General features: G+C 33.8%; 1 protein-coding gene across 2 annotated transcripts in view; it reads right to left on the bottom strand.

The window, feature by feature from the left end:
• Positions 1-11,572: 11,572 nt before the first annotated feature.
• LOC148617237 (regulator of G protein signaling protein-like) overlaps positions 11,573-19,095 on the bottom strand; it is a 46,887-nt gene continuing 39,364 nt past the window's right edge. For both annotated transcript variants that reach the window (XM_088584752.1, XM_088584754.1), the window contains exons 18-20: positions 16,618-16,742; positions 14,422-14,591; positions 11,573-13,981 (exon numbers count right to left, since the gene is read on the bottom strand). In XM_088584752.1, coding sequence (XP_088440878.1) covers positions 13,425-13,981; positions 14,422-14,591; positions 16,618-16,742 — 852 coding nt within the window. In that variant the 3' untranslated portion in view covers positions 11,573-13,424. The remainder of the gene's footprint in view (positions 13,982-14,421; positions 14,592-16,617; positions 16,743-19,095) is intronic.

The following is a 19,095-nucleotide window of genomic DNA, read 5'->3' as shown; positions in this document are numbered from 1 at the left end:
ATTCGGGGTAATTAATGGCAATGCATGAGCACTTTAGATTGGCGCAAAAAATGGCAACGAATAAACATTATTTAATCATTTCTACAAAAAAATGGCAGATTCTTACTTTCTATAAAAAAGCATGTTCTAATATAATATGATAATACTTATTCGGAATAGATTAGATAAACCACTCAAATGTCTGGACAAATAAACCAATATTTATGTTGGAAACTGAAGGATCCTTCGCGCAATATAAACAAAATGCAATGTATTTAGTTTGTTTTATTATTATACGTAAACATTTGATTTGCAACTTGCTTCACGTACTAGAACGCAAAGATCATAATACCAATCAACGCTAATTATTTCTCGAATTACAATCGATTTTCTGTAATGAAATTAATATTGTTCTAATGGAGAGTTCAACAAAAGTTTACCACAATAACTGTTGCTGATATCAATCGGGTGCGTTGATATCGCTTTTGTTCTTCCATTCTTTTGGTATTTATCTCGACTATGATAATCACAAAGGTACTGGAATTAGACGTTATGCCGTATCAGATAGTGAGAGAGATACAACAAAACCAGGAATCAAACATTTGTCAATTGTCGAAAGACTGCTTCTATCTTTTGGTAAAATCAGAAAATTGTTTCTAAACCCTACCAGAACTGCGTGAATATGATTAACACGAAATAACGCACTTTAAATCTAAGTGACTGAATCATATCACTTTGAGTGTTTACTATTTTGATTATTTTTTTGTTTCGGGACTCCTTACTATCAACAAGCAATGACCTTAGTAACAAATACCCTACCATCTACATCGAATAAGTGAGAATGACAACTGAAATGATAGACTATAAAATTGTTTTGTTTATTATTTAAATAAATCACTGTGTGCAAAGTTAGAAAGATGTTTTTTTTTAATTTTCACTTTAAATGTACTCTTTTGTGAGAAGTTGGCAATGTCAAAATATTTTTTTGCGTCAACTTTTTGCTGTGTAAAATAGTCTTGTAAACGAAAACGTCAATCTGCCGTAAGCCTGCAGACGAAGTCAATGGCGTGCTTTGTCCAACTCTTTCCTTCAGCTATTGAACTGGGTTAGCAATTTTTATGTATTTTGCAATCAGTCTGTATTTTGTTTGATTGGATTTATTTGTTTGTTTGTTTGTTTTTTGGGTTTTTTTTTTGTTTTTTGTTTTTTTTTTATTCATGTCTTTTTCTGCTTTTGTGTAATAGCGATGGTATAGCGATGGTCACAGTGATTAAAACTTGGTTGATCGAATATTCTGCATCACACTCTTAAAATATTAACACATTGCATATAATAAAGTGCAAACTCACTACATGCAACGGCCTGGCCAGAACTAGGGCAAAATGTTTCTACCGGATAGAAAACCAACATATTAATGTACCTTCGCCTAGAAGTGACCTTTCCAAATACAATACCTTGGGCGATTAACAAGATACATGTACATGTACAGAATTGCGTTAACGCAGAAAACATTAATTAAGCAAGACGCATGAGGGTGTTTACAACATAGGTTATTCCGATAAATAGAGAATATTTACTTATGAAACAATTACCATCAACCTCTCTATAACCTTGCTCTGTCACTACTTTTTTAAACTTTCTCAGCTAAAAGTCTACATCGTTATTCCGGGTGACAGTTACATGACCCATTCCGATGTTGAACACGTTTTACCGTGTAATATTCACTTCACTACAGTGTTTTTACAATAAGAATGCTGTCGTTGCCTGGTGATCTTGGCAATAACCTGGCATCGTTTTTCCCGTTTTGTCCTTCTGATACTGGTAGTGTCAAAATGGTATGTTAACAACACATGTTGCTTGTCCTAGCCTTGATTTTTCATGGCAGGTGTCCATGTGTGTTTGGTTTACTTATGTAAATCTGTCCATACATAACATTCCTGCTGAGTTTCATATCATTCCATGTTTCCTGGCGTTACCAAATGTAAAGCTCTCAAAATGTTGCAAACAAATGTAAACTTTCGAGCATATAAGTAAATTTAAAGTGGGATTTGTTGTTAGCACTTCACTTTATCGTGTATTCAATAACTTGAAAGTGGACCCCTATTCCAAATTCGCAAAATAATTTCTTTGAGATTAAGTATTTAGTGCACCAAAATTTTTCTTGCACTTTTTGATTCAAAATCGCCAAATTTTACACCCGCCATACGCTATTTCGAGTTCAGTTCTTCATACACAACACACTAAAAAGAATGACATAACCTACGTCTTAAATGATATGCAAATTACGAGGGTGAAGACGGGGGATAAAAAACACAGAGACCGAAACGACATGTATAACATTCCAAAAAAGGGAAAGAAACGGAATAATAAACTCTCCCTCTGATGATTGTGGAGTTTTACGATCTTGAATACGCTTGTAGATCTCTTACGACCGCTCTTAAGTTACATGGAATCATTTTTTGCTCCTGTAATAAAAAAAACTGCTGTTGTTTGTGGTTGAGCCGTATTTTCGGGATACATAAATGCTGCCAGAGCATGTTCCACTAGCGGCTTGTCTGCTGCGTTGACGCTCTGACCTACTCCCGGACCCATTCACGAGAGATCTCGGAGCGTTTACCCACCCTGTCTTGGAAGTACGCAAATTTGACAGTATGGTTGTATGGACCAGGTTCACGGTTGGATAAGCAACCAAGGGTTTCTATAGAAACAATTGCATGCTGACTTGCTCTGGTCACTTCCGGTATAATGATAACAAAGGACGAATGCAATAAGCTGTCTGGACACAACATCGGTCGAGTAGGTCGAGATGCGACCATAGTAATGAAGGGTGGGTCAGGAGCAGGTCAGTGCGTCAACCCAGCAGTCCATCTGGTAGGAGGACATATTCTGGCTTCAGTCAGGTGTCCCGAAGACTCGACCCAGCCAGCAACAACAGCTTTTTCTAACAGCAGCAACAAGTAAGAGAATCCCTGTACATGTAATTAAAGAGTCGTACGAGTTCTGCAAGGGTAGTGAAGACTGAAGGAGGGCGGAGGTGACGCCCTTTATGTTCGGGAAGTTAAGTTGATTATCTTGAAATCACATAAGCCACCTTATGTCAGTCAGCGAGTCCCCATTTTGGGATTTTTTTACCCGCCGCGGCATTTGGTACACGTTTTATATGTTACCTCAATGTTAAGATGTATACTTCCCGAACATAAGGGGGGGTCGCCTCAACCCTCCTTGGATACACATATGAAAAGCATATCCGTGAATACTCTAGCCCGGTACAAAAGCCTTGTCCACATAACTTGTAATTGTTCCAAAATGCACAGGAAATGTACGAATTATTGACTAAACTTTAACCAGTCAATCAATCTTAACTTTGTAAGCCTCAAAAATGATATCCGTTAGAAAAGACTGAGTAAAAATAGAAAGCTAAAAAAAACTGATATAATAAAACATTCTCTAAAAGAAAAAGATACTTACATATATCATTTTAATTGATAGGTGCAAATGTTGAAAAGATTTCAGACAACTCAATGAAACCAAAAGGTTAGAGAAGCATCAAATTATATCAATCCGCTGTGAGCGATTTATTGCAATTTTCTTGATAAAACCATAAAACGCTAGGTAATCTTAATACTTTAATTGACATGCGATGGTTTTAAACGTTGTTTACATATAAAATGTTATCACAGATTGCAGATTTAAGACAATTATCTCTTTCTTAGGGTGCAATCTACGAACATCAAACACGAGTTTGTCGACATCTTTTTGTAATTAGGAATTAACACGTTTGCACGTGCATCATATTAATTGGTGATGAAGGAAATAAAATATTGTATGTAAAGGTGCGAACCAGACAATCATTTCTCTTTGCTTTTGATTTTTTTTGTAAAAATCCCAGTTTTGTTAGATTCTGATGATCGGTTCTAAGACATGTAGAGATATCGTTTGGCTTCAACGATGCCAAAATTTTTAGTCGAACATTTACGACGAAGAATCTTGCAAAAAAATTTACTCGAAGTAGATCAGAGAAAAAAACCATCAAAATATTTTATGTGATGTTTAAAATTTGCAATAGTGTACTTTTTTGTGTGTCATTAAATCAATTTTCATTATACAAACGATGTTAATTGTAGTTGAAATGATTGATATAAAGTAAAAAATATATTTGTATTCCATTTATTTTATTTTTTTATCTACGTATTTATTCAGCATTTTATTGCTTTTTTGGAACTGTTCTTTATTGCATGTTCTGGTTGTTTCTTTCTCTTTCGTTTTGTTATATTTGTTTTGTTTTTGTATTTCTTTTTGTTATTCTTGTTCCTGTGTTTATTTTTTTTTATTCTTGATTTTAGATCATTTTGAAAATTCTAAACGCACCTTTTGAATTATTATTTATTTCAAATTTGTAAAAGTTTGATATGCATCCAGCAATGTTGGTTTGTTTGCATTCTGGCTGTTCCTGTCATGCTGTCACCTCAGCAATGTACCAAACTAACTACTGTAATTAATTGCTCTGTTGTACCATCTGTATACCATTGCTTCTCCTTTGGTTTATCACAATAAAGCATATACATACAGTACTGTTAATCGTTTTGTTTCAACTAAAAATACACGCATTTATTTATCGTCTTTATTGGCGTTTGTTTGTTTGTTTGTTTGTTTGTTTGTTTTTTTTTTGGGGGGGGTTGTATTTTGTATTTATTTAAATTTTATATATATATATATATATATTTTTGTTTTGTTTTGTTTTGTTTTTATTCATTACACTTATTAATCTTTCATTGCCGCCACTTCATTTTAGTTTTAATGTCGTATCTAGATAGCAAGAGATGCTGCTCTACTGGATGTTGAGTTGGGTAAATGAACTATGTACGTTGTTCTCCCAAGTTTATGCGAGTTCAAGATGGATCCATTTTTTGTGTAATTGGTTTTTAAACTATGTAGATAAATATTGTCATGATACCATTTACATGTATGTTATTGCCATTTTGTTTACAATAATCTTATCTATTTGTTTTTATTTTCGATTTCTTCTTAGGTTGTTGTTCGAACCATTACATAGGGGGTGCTAGCCTTTGACACATAATCATGTTACTATATATTAATGAGGATAATTTATAATATATTGTCAGTCTAAAGAGGTTTACACAGTTATTGATGATAGATTCAATATAATAAATTATTCGCATGTTTTGCAGACATTATGTTTTGAGATAAGAGTTCTTGAATATCAACCTCAAAAGAAGGCCAATGTTTTGAAATAAAGGATCCCTGTCGACAAAAATCATATATCAAAATATAATTGATTGGCTTACGTCCGATGAACATTAAGATTTACGTTGAGGGTAAATATTTTTAGTTGTACTTAACAAGTTTTTTGAGATCATTTGCTTAATAGATTTCATATTTTCCGGTTTAATTATGTTTAGTCAATGCAAATCCATGGCTAAAAAGCCGTTAAGTCTGTTAAACTTCTGATAGGAACACGTTGTAAAAATAAATGTAATATATATTTCTAGGAGGAATTTCAAAGACAAGAAAAACTAACTATAGGCAAGCAACTCGTACTCGGTTAAGGTGACTAAAAAATTCTTGAGCCAAAAAGCAGTAATTATTCCTGAGACAAGACCTGAACATTTGACATGAAAATTGCGCGGCATTTTTTTCTGGGGGTAGTTTTTTTCGATTCATTTTTAGGGGGATGGGTATAGGTTTCTTGATGCTGCTTTTGTTTTTGCTATTATAATAATAATGTTTGTTTCTCTTTTTTATTTTTAAGCTTAACTTGTGACATAACATGAACAAAATTCACAAAGTACCAGCAACATGTTATCATACAAATGAAAAGTTGACGATTAAAAAACAGACGTCACTATTCCTTTTAAAATATAATAATTGTATATTAACATTGATTATTTCTTAAATTAACTTCACTAGTCGTTAAAATAGAGTTCAGTGTTTATTCTTGACGTAGTGCTCATTTTGGCTTTCTCTGTGGGTTTGGTGCCAGGTTTTTTTTATACATGTATTTTGTATTGTTACGTAATTCTTTTCTTAAGTTGGGTAAGAATCACAATAAAAGTGTGTGACTTCGGAAACATTTCTCCCGATAGACTGTTATTTCTTTTTGTATGAGTTAAAGATCTTGTCTAAAACCATCCAGATCTAATTACGTCAAAATAAACTTACAATTGAAAAAGTAGCATTATAAGACATTTTTAATTCAACGTAACGAATGAAACAAATGTAAAGATATTTTTTTGAGTTTTCAACATACAAGCACCAGAGAGCAGGTTCAAATTTAAAGTTTATATTAAAGAGTTTGTAGTAAGATCGGGAAACCGCTCGTAAATATTAAATTTTCGCCCAAGTTATAAAATGCCACTTGCATGTATGTTTTAACCATTCGCGTGGAAAAACTTCTAATAAACAAAGCCGAATGATTCCATTTCTCTAACCGGAAACTGAAATATAAACGAGCGAACTTTAAACGTTGCTAAACAATTTATTGCATGCCAGTTAAAATAGCAGACTTTAGCCAAAAACCATGAGTGTATATGTAGTTAACAAAGGATAATATTAAAAATCTATCAACCAAAGGGTAGAGACTGGGTACTTATTAGAAAATTAAGTTAACAATTTTGTTAATTTATCTGGTTTAATCATTTATCTGACATCATTCAATCACCACCAAACATTTGAAGGTAAGATCTTCCGTTTTACAACTAATAATACAGATGTTTATCAGGCTAATGAAAGGGTGGCAATAAGTCATAATTACTCGTAGTCACCATGAGCCTCGTTTTAATTACACGCGCATGTTCAGTAACGAATAATTGGCCCTGTATCACTCCAGAAGCATGCTGGGAAGGGGAAGGAAGATCAAGGGGAACGTTAGCATTCGGAACAAATTACACTTGTTGAAAGTGATGAAAAAACCGACTGTTATATGGAAACAAATTAAATGGTCTATTAAAATTCTGATGAATTTTCTATTTGTTAGTCAAATCAATTCTGCGATAAAATATCACGTGAGTTTATCTTTCATTTCAGGTGCAATTCAGAAAGATGGATCACCGTGCTGAAACGTTGCTCGTTTCTAGATTGCTGGTGTTGAAGTGCGCCTCAATATATCTAGAGAATAAATACGATCTTCGATTTGGGAGGTTCCTGTCGTACATTTTATATTCGAAGACATATTTTCAATATTTAAGCCGTCGGACAACTGTCTTTCTATTACAAGTATATATATATGAAACAACAGCATAAACCCAACTAAAATCCAGGGATGGACTCGGGTACTCTGAAGGGTAAGCTGTTCCTCCTTCTTGTAAGATACCCACCGTACCGCTGTTTGATTTCCGGTGAGATAGCTGGAAGGCCTTTTCTTACAGATAAAGGCCACACATTTCATTGGACACTCCAAAACAGCCTATCAGGTCATGATTTTGAATTGACACGTGAACTGCATGGAATTAAAACAGCGACGGACTCGGTTTGGTTAGGTTATTAATAAAAGCCCTCTGTCGTCAAGTTTTAATTATAACAAAACCATACATTTTATACTTTTTTCAAAGAACCGTATTTTTTTTGTAATAGTTTTAATCCCTTTTATTTCAGTTTGTTGGTAATATATGCATTCAATGATTTAAAAATAAAAATAAATATTGTTTTTAAATAGACTCTAAATTGATTCTTTTTCTTTCTTTATTGGCTGGAAAGCAAGGTTTGTGTAATGGTAAAAAAGGTTGCTTATCATATTTAATCAAGAAAACACAAATGCTCACTTTCATGTAACCACGTTAAAGAAGTGCATTTTACTTTATCTCCTGTAGCCGTGCACAAGATCGAAAGAAGTACTGCGCTTCTAGTTTGAAATTAAAAGGGAAGTCTAAATGAAGTCCGCCAGATTCCAACACTTTTTGCTCTTCGTGCATATGCAATGCAAGGTCGCAACCATATTTTATAATGAAATGATTGAAATAGTATCTATCATGTAATTACCAGTACGATACTTAATTTATTTTAGTACACAAGGCAACCAGTGGCAGTTACAAGACTTTCGGGAGCGCGGAACTTATTTACTCGGCACAGAGTAAAGCGAGACAAAAAATGTTTCGGATCAAAATGTATGTGCAAATCATGCAAAAATATTTTATCAATACATCAATGATTGAGAGTACGCCACTTTCAAACCCTCTAAATCTGTCACTGTGTCCAATTTACCTAGAATAAATCCGATTGCAGTTGTAAACGATATCTAGTTTAGTCAAAATGCCCACAGCAGCTATACCAACAATGTTACACATGAACAACAACGGATCATTTAGAACTAATGAACACTAGGGTTTCTGTCACTTAAAACGAGAATATTGACTTAAAGGGACAATTATCTGTGGAACTGATTGTTGACGTTATTTATTGAATCAGTTGTCAATTTCATTGTGTTAAATATTCTGTCTAAGTGAAAATTACCGTATCGAGTTACCGCCCCTGCTGTTCATCTCGCCATTTCATGCTTTCGTTTAAATAAATATTTGTCTCCTTGTCTGATCTGGGCGGGAATGACAGGTACAGGTCAAAAGTCAATCGGGATAATTGTCATGAAATTGATGTATTCACGCTGCGAAATGTAGTCCGTACATAACATATACAATGCAAATTAATGCCCTTGCTAACGAATATTGATTCTTTCTGTACGGGATCGACCATCTAGTAACCATTATGCGACAGATGATAACATGTGATACTTTGTTCTGATTTATATTTTAGTTTTTAAATCATGTGTGTTTTCGAGTGAAAGCATAAACGATTTTTACAAATGTAGCATTACCTATAAGACGGAAGTCAAGTTGTTTTTACTTTTAATACCTTAAAAGTGGACGGAAGAGCTTTCAAATTAAATTAATTTTGTTTGCTTCATGGCTGTAATGAATGTCACATGTTGCATTAACAAAAATGCAGCAATGCCAATTCTAGCACCAAAGCATTATATTACAGATAAGATCTATACATGTTCTGCAGTCCATGAACCGATCCGCGCAACTATTTGACGGATCGAAGACCGGTTATTGAATGATCGATGGGAGATCGATAACCGATGACTGTTTACCGATCTAATCGCGGTTTCTATTGTTTACAAGACATATGATCAATTAATGTAAATTTCAGAATAGTCATCGAATCGAATCTGATGAAAAGATATTGTAAATTTACTTTGAATTTAGAATACCTAATGCACGTTTAAATGTAGAAGAAAAGCAGTTATTCTCATATGAAGTGCTCCAATAAAGAAATAAATCACAAAAAAAATTTTTTTTTCATATCTTTATCATGAGCTGGCCATTTATGTCGCATTGTGGTAAAGAGAATTCCGAAAAATATAAGAACCGATCAGCAGTCACATGGTGTAGAACGTGATTACCGGTATTGTAAATCGGTTTGATTGATGAATAATTGATCGTGGTTTAATGCCCTGTGGCAGATAATCCATCCATTTTTTTACCAATAGAACATACCTTTCTTATTTGAGTACCAATACATGTATTAAAGTATTTGATGGGATCTAACCCACGACCTTCACCGCACTTGGAGCAAGCACCATAAATAGCTGATATGATACTGATCGATGATCAATTAAAGATCGTAAATAATAGTTGCATTCAGATCGATTTAGATACTTCACGCGTCAATGCCTCTTTTGGCACGTTATACTGCATAAGTACATGTACCTCAAAATAATTTTACATCACAATCGACTGTATCATCATATTCTAAGAAGAAGGGATGACATAAGGGTTTGATTTTGAAAATGTACACTAGTCGTTAATGTTCCCTGTGTGGCAGGACGGCCTACCTGCGTTGTAGTAGGTAGTGAGATTTAAATTATCAGTTAATTGACTTGGCTAAAGGATTAATTCTTTAACCGAATCGGTTTGTCGCTGGTTTTTCACCGAGCGGTCTAGGGTTCGATCCTCGGTGGCGGAGTATAATTTTGTGAGTCAAATCATGCTCTCCCGTTACATTTGGCGCCCAACTAAAAACTAAAAAACCCACGGGGTTTGGATAGCTAATGAGCTAGTGTTAGAGTCATTCGTGGTACGAAGACTCTTAAGGTGGGGGAAATGTGACAGGACGGCCTACCTGCGTTGTAGTAGGTAGTGAGATTTAAATAGCAAGTTAATTAACATGACTAAAGGTAATGTTATGTTAGTTGGGGTTTAACGTCCGAGCAAACATAACATAACCTTTAGCCATGTTAATTAACTGGCTAAAGGATTAATTCTTTAGCCGAATCGGTTTGTGGCTGGCTTGTCACCGAGCGGTCTAGGGTTCGATCCTCGGTGGCGGAGTATAATTTTGTGAGTCAAATCATGCTCTCCCGTTACACCTGTATAAGAAAGAAAAAAATGCTAGTTGTTAGCAAAATAATGTTTATTTGCATGTATGGAAGCATCGTCATTTTCATTCAATAGTCTCTATATTTTCTGTCTTAGATGAAGAAAAATGGCCTACTTAGTATACATAGGCAAGACAGTGTTAAACACATAGTCATTCGTTGTATCGTGTTCTCAAGTCATTATTGGCAACTCGTAGGAAATCTGTAACGATGTCTGGTTCCCTGTAGAGCATTGCTGTTATTGGTAAGTTTGATTAATCTGTGGAAAAGGTCGAAACAGTTGATTATAATATCAATTCCAGCACGCTGTTAGCCTTTCAATATGGCGCATTGAGAAAACTATGAATATTCCATTGTCTTTAACTACTTGTAATAATCTTCCAAATCTCACGAGACTTTGATTAAATGACACCTCATGAAAATACGGCAAGTTTGTAAATTACTGTTCAATAAATCTTGACAATTCGGACAAATAGCAGTTTGCCGAAATTCATAATGTTCTACAACGTGTTTCTAATTTTATCCTGCAATAACAATAATACGACCTTTTCTTCCGTCAAATTCCCTAAAGACCGGAAGTTATCGCCTAATTTAATCAAGCCCTTCTCTGCGTTTGCATACCTGCTAATGATTATTGAAGTCTTTATGGCTTTTAAAGACTTTTTACCACTGGGATCGTATTTGTTTTTGTTGTCATTGAAAACGTTGACAGCCAAATGACTTGAAAGGAATTATCTTTGAAATATTAAGAAAGTTAATCAGCTAAGAAAACGGACTAATCAAATTTTCTGAAGTACAAGTTCGTTCCCTTGCGTGAACGAATATTTGAAATGTTCCATGGCTGATCCAGAGGGGGTGCAGGGGAGTTGCGTCCCCTTTTCATTTGAAACTTCGTCATTTTCATGTGTAAAATTGACAAAAAATGGCAAATAATGTCCTAGCACCTCGTTTTTTCTAGGGACCGTCATTGGCACCCCCTTTCCATAGTGTCTGGATCCGGCCCTTACTTTTATTACTTGTACGTAATGCATGTTACACCTTTTTACCAAAAAAAAATACGCGCTTTAACACCACTACATTACACGATATGTGTAGAAAAGCACGAGATACGTTGCGAAGAGGAAAAGAACTTACATGTGTCCATACCGTTAGTAGAATCGAGACAGAATAAACCCTGTAGTAAAGAAAGCGCAAAGTCTGTGATGAAAATAAATAATTGTTTTTTTTTTAATATCTGTCATTCTAATGCACTAGTTCAAATAGTTTTTATTAACTATTTCAAAAGACAATGTCGAGTGAGAAAACTCATCAAATAATTCGATCTTGCTTATGATTTTACAGCCCTAAAAAATCAAAGTTATTTGTTATATGTTAAGGCGCTGTATATAGTAAAGGTGAGAAACCATGCGATGGTTGAACAGCGCCGTGCCCAAACAGTACTACGCGTACAAACGGAAAAGGGAAGATGAAAAAAGTTGTTCTTCGGAGTCTTTCTGGTTATTACGGAACTTCCTGTTAATAAACTGTAGAACATCATATTGTCCAAAAAAATACATGTAGCTTTGTTTAAAAGAAAATTACTATAATTATTGAAAATAAGCAAATGCGAATCCTTTTAAGTTTGATGGAAGCCGTGACAAAAATATTAACGTGTTAACAATACATAAAAAACGAAGACTTAGTGTATAAACAGAATGATACACAAGAATACTCGAATTGGGTACTTCAGTCAAACGACAAACTCATACCAATTTCTAAAAAAATAAACTTGCATATAAAGTCACTAGAAGAGTTTGATGAAGTTATCGACAAAGTATATTTCCTTTCCTCAATTAAATTGCACAGAAACTGCTATGTTTATTAAGAAATTGATATTGAAATGTGCAATTTATTATTGGTTTGCACTAGAATCCCGAGAGTATTTTTGCTGTATAACAATAATTTTATACATGAAATTACAAACATGTGAGGATTCAGGAAAAAAAATACTCGTATATATATAATAGTCGGCTGTTTTATTTTTTACAAATTTACAAGACAAAAACTTCAATTAATCATGCATGTCTTTGAACTTGCTAGCTTTGCAAACTGCACACTGAAGGAAAAACTTGAAGAAAACTCAATTACATTTTCTGACTTTTTTTCAATTTAGCATGGGGTTGATGCAAAAGCAGCGAACCCTTATTTCAAAACATTTAGTATATAAAAACTCCATTGCCTTACCACACAAACTCCGGTCTACACTCAAGGCACCATAATACAACCATACTATGAATGAGGTATTGAAAGAAGGTAAAATTGGTTTACTGCAGGTCCATTTACACCTTTATTTGAACACACTACAAAATTTGATAGGCGGTTTACTTATTTCAAAACTCTACTTCCACATCAATTGAGTGCATTTGTTTCATTTTCTGGCATTAGATATATATTTAAAATTCGAAAATCAATGATTTGTGCATACAATAATATAAAATAAATTTATGTTTCCTTCGATCGTTTTTAGAAGTTTTATAAGGGTTCATGTACTTTCAATTCTGAGATTCAATGAAAATCTCGCAAGATTTCCAGAATGTCTACTGTTATCACAGAACAAAGAGAGGTAATCATTTCTTTACAGGTTCTTTTTGTCATTTAAAATTGAACCAGTTTTTAAAAGATTTTTTTCGCGAATTTCGAAAGTATGTGAAAAAAAGTTATCCAAACTACAATGTATAGTGTTACAAAATATATTTTAACATCATCAACAATATAACCACCGGTGAAGCTTCAATATTTTACATTTAAAGAAAAAAAATATTCAATTAATAAAATATCAAAATAAATTATTTCATATATATCTACGTTCAACAGTTATAAATCAGTTTTTGGCAAAAATAATAAGGGAACTTGTGTACGTACATCTTGCGAATAAATCGGCATTCGCAATTGACGTCTATTGACATGGAGACGTTATTTTCAGCAGAGGCCAAAGAGAGACAACTCAACCTTCAAAATATGACTATACGTTACTGAAATGTAAAAATAGTAACGGTTTGATTGTTAGAATTCATTTTTATGATTGGTTAGAATCCTCTTCACCGAAAAGATCTTGGTCAATGTTTTCTTGTACGGCAGCATTGACAAGTAGATCCATGTTCCTCAATCGACTTCTTGATCTTGATTCTTCTACCATTTCTTCAACAGTTCTTTCTCTCTTAGCTGTTTCAGAGAAAGTCTTTTTATCCCCAGCTTTAGAAGAAGAGCGACCTTTGACCGGTGAATCATCTTCTGAGAGGGAATCCATTTTCTTTGATTGCCTTGATTTCTTTTTATCCTTTTCCGTCTGATTTTCTTTCTTTTGTGAAGTTTCGTTTATATTCGTCCCACTTCCTTTTGTTTTCTGCACTGTATCCTTCTCTAGAGCAGTTTTTCTTCCCATGACACTTTTCCTATTGCCCATAACACTATTCCTATTGCCCATAACACTATTTCTACTTGCCATTACACTTTTTCTGTTCGCCATAACACTCTTTCTGTTCCCCATAACACTTTTAAGTGTTAGCTTTGGAGCAGGCAATATTATTCTACAACCTTCCAGAAGCGAGAAGTTTATAGTAACTGAGTCATCATCTGAAATAGTAAAATGAAATTAATGATTTATGTTATTCGTATGTAATCTTTACATTGATATTTTGATATTCATTTGCCGATAATGTTGCAACCAGTAGATTAAAATGACCAACACAATCATTGGGTCACTTTACGACTGACTTTTGCAAAGAACCACAGAAGAATATTAGTATATTGTTCTACATCGGAACGCATTAAACTAACTACATAACGTGGCCGTTTCAGTACTAGACAAAATAGACTGATATGGCCATTCGCAGTCCTTTTATGGCTGAAACAGACACAAAGTGATAAATACATTTTGTCAAATACAACCGCGAAAAGTGTTGCGTCAGTCAATCTTTGTGGATCTAAACAAAAAATGTGTTTAGTTAGACAATATATGGCTATGTCAAATTTATGGCAAATACAGAACTGTGTAGATACATAACAATACGAACCTACAAAATTCATAGTGGTGATTTTCATCTCTGACAATCTAATTCGTAGGAAATCTGGAACTTCTTCGTGTTTATGCGGTGTTGATGGTCTCACACAAGCCGCCTTTTCCTGGTCAAGTTTTGCTAACAGTTCAGACGCCTTGTGTTTTTTTAGCCAATCTTTCTGACATCTTTGTGGACGAGAGATAATATGAATTACATACATACATGTAAACATTTGAGTTTCATATGAATAAAGAAGACGACAATGGATAATTGTGTACCGGAATTTGGTCAAGGTGCACGACTTGTATTGCAGACGAAGATGAAACGAGTGCATGGGATCCCATTTGCACAAGGCAACCAAAGAAAAAGAAATACTAAGTATAATTTATACAGTATATTTGAAGATGAGTCTTTTACTCTAGTTCTATTTCCACAATGATGAATGCTAGTAGAGATGTAACTTTGTGTGTTTTTTTTTGTGTCCAAAGAATTCAAAATTTAAATGATAAAAATCAGGCAGATCTTATGATATGAATGGATCCCACTGTTTTTTTTTTTTGTACTAATGTAATGTTTATATCATATGTAATTCAAACATACAAAGATTTTTTAATGCGACAATGAGTGGAAAACGATTTTTAAGTTCCAAATTTTGCACAAAAATAAAGGGGTATCTCCATTTTCCAATGAATTTCATAGTTTCTATGTAAATTTGTTCCCTTTAACTATTACAGTTATTCAAAAAAAACAACATTCAACTGGAAGGAAGGATGCATTTTTTTATATGAAATGGATGAAAATATTTTGAAAACAAAATTTGTCATGAGCAACCTACTGCCTGGTGTTTGCATGGACGCCCTCTTGATATAAAAATTTTTTTTTTATATTCAATTTACCTTTTCAGTAGTCACATAGATATCAAATAACACATTCTTATATTTGAACATACACACGTATATCCACTATCGACATCCTACACTTTGATTTCAGTTACAGTATATGATTTAAACGACGTGTGAAAGACCCATAAATACACTTGTGTTAAAATATTAACTGACTTTGACGGATAGTTGTTACGAAAAATGTGTAACGTACGAACGCGCGGACGGATAACGGTAAAACCGTTTATCCCGTTTTAAGAGCGGGGTATATTATTATCTACACGGTGTAGGAGACACCTGTATTGGAAGGTCATGGTTATTCTGTCTGAGTCACATCGAATGGACATAATTATAATTAGACGTTATGCGCGATGTTCGTACAAGGAAGCGTAATAGAACGTCAGGATTATCAGCAACGCGAACTATTAAGGACAAAAACATTGTTTTTAACTAGTGGGAAAAAGTGGTCTTTAAAAGTAGTCTTATGCAACGGAAAAGGATAAAATATTGATTTTATCAAGATTGAGAAAAATAACATTCTGAAAAATTCATGAAATTAAACCCGTAAAAGAGCAGAACTATACAAACCATAGCTGCTAACTTTAGTCTCGTACTTCGGAACAAAATTGGAAGTGCGACAATCCTGTAAACCTCAGTAAAATAACATGACGTCTTGAGGGTAATTTTGAAGAAGAATTATAAATTTTAGCAACTTAATATTTATTTAGTAACAGAATTATCACCTTTCCTTTATTTTAAATCCTACAATCAGTTTGCCGTTTTCATGTTTGATCGGGACACATGTGGGACGAATTATTATTTTTGTGACATCACAAGAAAACCATAGACTGAAAGACTGAATTATCAATTTATCAAAATGACTACCTGAACGTCCTTGTTTGATAAAATGGTGCTATCTTTGACAATAGTTTGGTATTTACTAAAAAAAAATGGTACTCTAGTGTACATGATTAATGAAAAATATTGCCTGACACAAGCTGAAAAAGTCGAATTAAAAAAGATATAACTGTTAAGTGCGTCGCCTAAACATGAAATTGTTGCCTTATGTTGTGTGATTATTCTCGCATGCCCTTATATTTCAAAATAAATATAGAAGTGGTTCTTTCGCACCAAAATGGCGATTGATGGGCATCAATATGAATGATTCTAGCTACATACGCTGATAATGCAATGGAACTAGGAACTGCGCGCGTAACGTCAAGATTGTAGAGACAAAAATATATGCAATATAATAGCAACGTTTTAAAATAACTTACAAGTACGTGTCTTACCACAAACTACCAATTTAATCTTTATAAAATTTACTTACTGTCTCCAGTAATGGTAAATGACAGGAAAAAGAAGGATCAGTGCATCATGGAATAATCCTCTAGTCGCTCCATCCTTTTCCAAAGATAAAATTATGCTTGTTGCAAGATCACTGGGGATATTGAGCTAAACGAAACAACATTAAAATATATATATAAAAGCCACGATCACATTATCTTTAAAAATGCGTTTATTCAACTTATTTAAGCAGGAATTCTATCATTTAATGAAGAATTATTTTGTCTCATCTTCGGTCAACCCGACTGTTTTCTGAATTACGCTAAACTTTGACCGTAGACAGAATCAACTAGGACGTACATGTAGGTATAGCGTGAATGTTTATGATGGTTTCAAGTACAAGTATCGCTATAAAAGTTAACACTGTCTTGTGTGTTTCTTAAATAACATGGAATTCAGGATTTTTAACAAAAAAAAGAAGAAATTAAACCGAAAACCTATATCGAATTAGACAACATTTTTATACTTCCAGAACTTCGAATAGCTTTGGCAAATTTGTAGTATTGCAAACAATGTTTTATTTTTATTACAAAATTGTCCATTTAAATGCATGTAAACTATACGTCTGGTTCGTTGTAGATATTTTTTTATCACAGGCATGCGCATAATATCCTACATGTTTGTTGACAGAAAGTAGGTTTTAATGCTACCGTCATATAATATGACGGTAGCATTAAAACCTACTTTGTGTCAACAAAATTATACATGAATTATATTTCTAACGGATGGCATGAATTCGCACGGACCCTTCCATTTTAGTAACTTTAAGTGATTACGAGTAATTAACAAGCATACCTACGATTTATTACGAGTTATTGCGATGTACAAAGCAAAAATCTACGATTTGTTCCGAATAAAAATATAAAAAAAACGGATAAATGCGAACAAGTTGCAAAGCGTTAGAACTAAGGCCTGCAAGCGTTTAGTCCGAATTTCCTCTGACCTTGCAACCCTCCCCTTTTTTTATTTGGATATTGATATGTCGGGTTGGGGTCAGAACGATGTGCCATACAAAAAGTTGGAGATTCAGCGGTATCACGCGCTTCTTACGACTTTCATGTTGAAATCGTGCAAGTGGTGCATACCTAGTTCGATTCGGGATTCATTTTTCTTTATGCTGATGTAAGTTTTATCAGCTATTTGTCATCAAAGCTCGGTAAAAAGAAGTTTGAAAGCCATAGCCCAGGGTCAGCAGCCATTAACTTTCGATTTCCAACTTTGCGTGACGCAAGCGAGATTTAGTCGTATGCAAATGAGATTCCGTCATACACAGATGGTCACGTGAGATCAGCAAACACCGCCTTCTTTGTATGTCTAAACAATCGTGTGTATTGCCATTGGAACAAAATATTATGAAAACACCTGGTTGGATCCAATTTACAATTGTTTGGTGATCCTGCTTCAATACTTTTGGTTGAACTGTGAATTGTTCAGATGTGCAAAATATTACATGTGGCACCCCATCCTTAGAATACCCAAATATAATTGTTTAAACTCAATTTTCGAGCTGGTTATTAAAATATTTATTGGAAATGCATTGGCGTGAGTGTGTGTTGGGGGGGAGCAGAAGGCAATCATATACATTTTCACTAGATTTTAAATTGCTTCATATTTTTAAATAACAGTTTATAAATATGTTTTGCACTTATTTTTAATCTTCAATCACTTAGAATCTTAATATATTGAAGTTTAACATCATGTTATTTCAATGTGAGATTTTAACTGGCAGTGTAATTTGTGATGAACTGGATGTCTGTATACCTGTTTCTTGTTTTTTTGTTTGTTTAGATCCTATGGGGAAGAGAGGGCTTAGGGAAGCCAGTTATGTTAAGCTTGTGAAATATTTTTTTCTTTCACTGCCAAACATCTCTGCATGGCATTATATATAGCATATTTAAACTTTTTTGTTTCATTATGTTCATGTCTGACTTTCTACACTAAAATGTAGTACTTGCAACTAGCTAAAGACCATTCAAATTTCCTCTGATCCTGCCACTTTCCTTTTTTTTTTATTAGTTATGAATATGTTGAGTTGGGATATCCAAATAAAAAGAGAGTCGCAGTTTCAGAGGAAATTCGATCTAAGTTAGAGATTAATATTATTTTCAGAAAAAATCCAGCAAAATCTCTTTGCATTTTATGAAAACAATCAGTAATACATATATGTACTACATCATATGAATGTATGGTTGATTCTTACAACTGAATACCAGTGTGGTTCTGTTGACTACATGTAAGTCCTAATAAGTTACCATAGATGAGGACATAAATTCCAAATTATACTCTTTGGTCACAATTAAAGATATCTACATGATTCACAGGTCTGAGTCCAAATTATCTCAAATATTTATACAACCCCAAAAATTGTTCAGTCGTATATTGGTTTGGATTTGTTGTGGTCATCTGGAGACACTTGTTTTTTGTTGTGACTTAAGCCAAGTAAGAATAACGGGCCCTAAAC

The sequence above is a fragment of the Perna viridis genome, chromosome 5 (genome assembly GCF_037379345.1).
Source record: "Perna viridis isolate PV_CMFRI_1.1 ecotype Kerala chromosome 5, ASM3737934v1, whole genome shotgun sequence".
Classification (NCBI taxonomy): Eukaryota; Metazoa; Mollusca; class Bivalvia; order Mytilida; family Mytilidae; genus Perna; species Perna viridis.
Note: the sequence above shows the minus strand (reverse complement) of the source record. Positions and strands in the feature narration are given on the sequence as shown.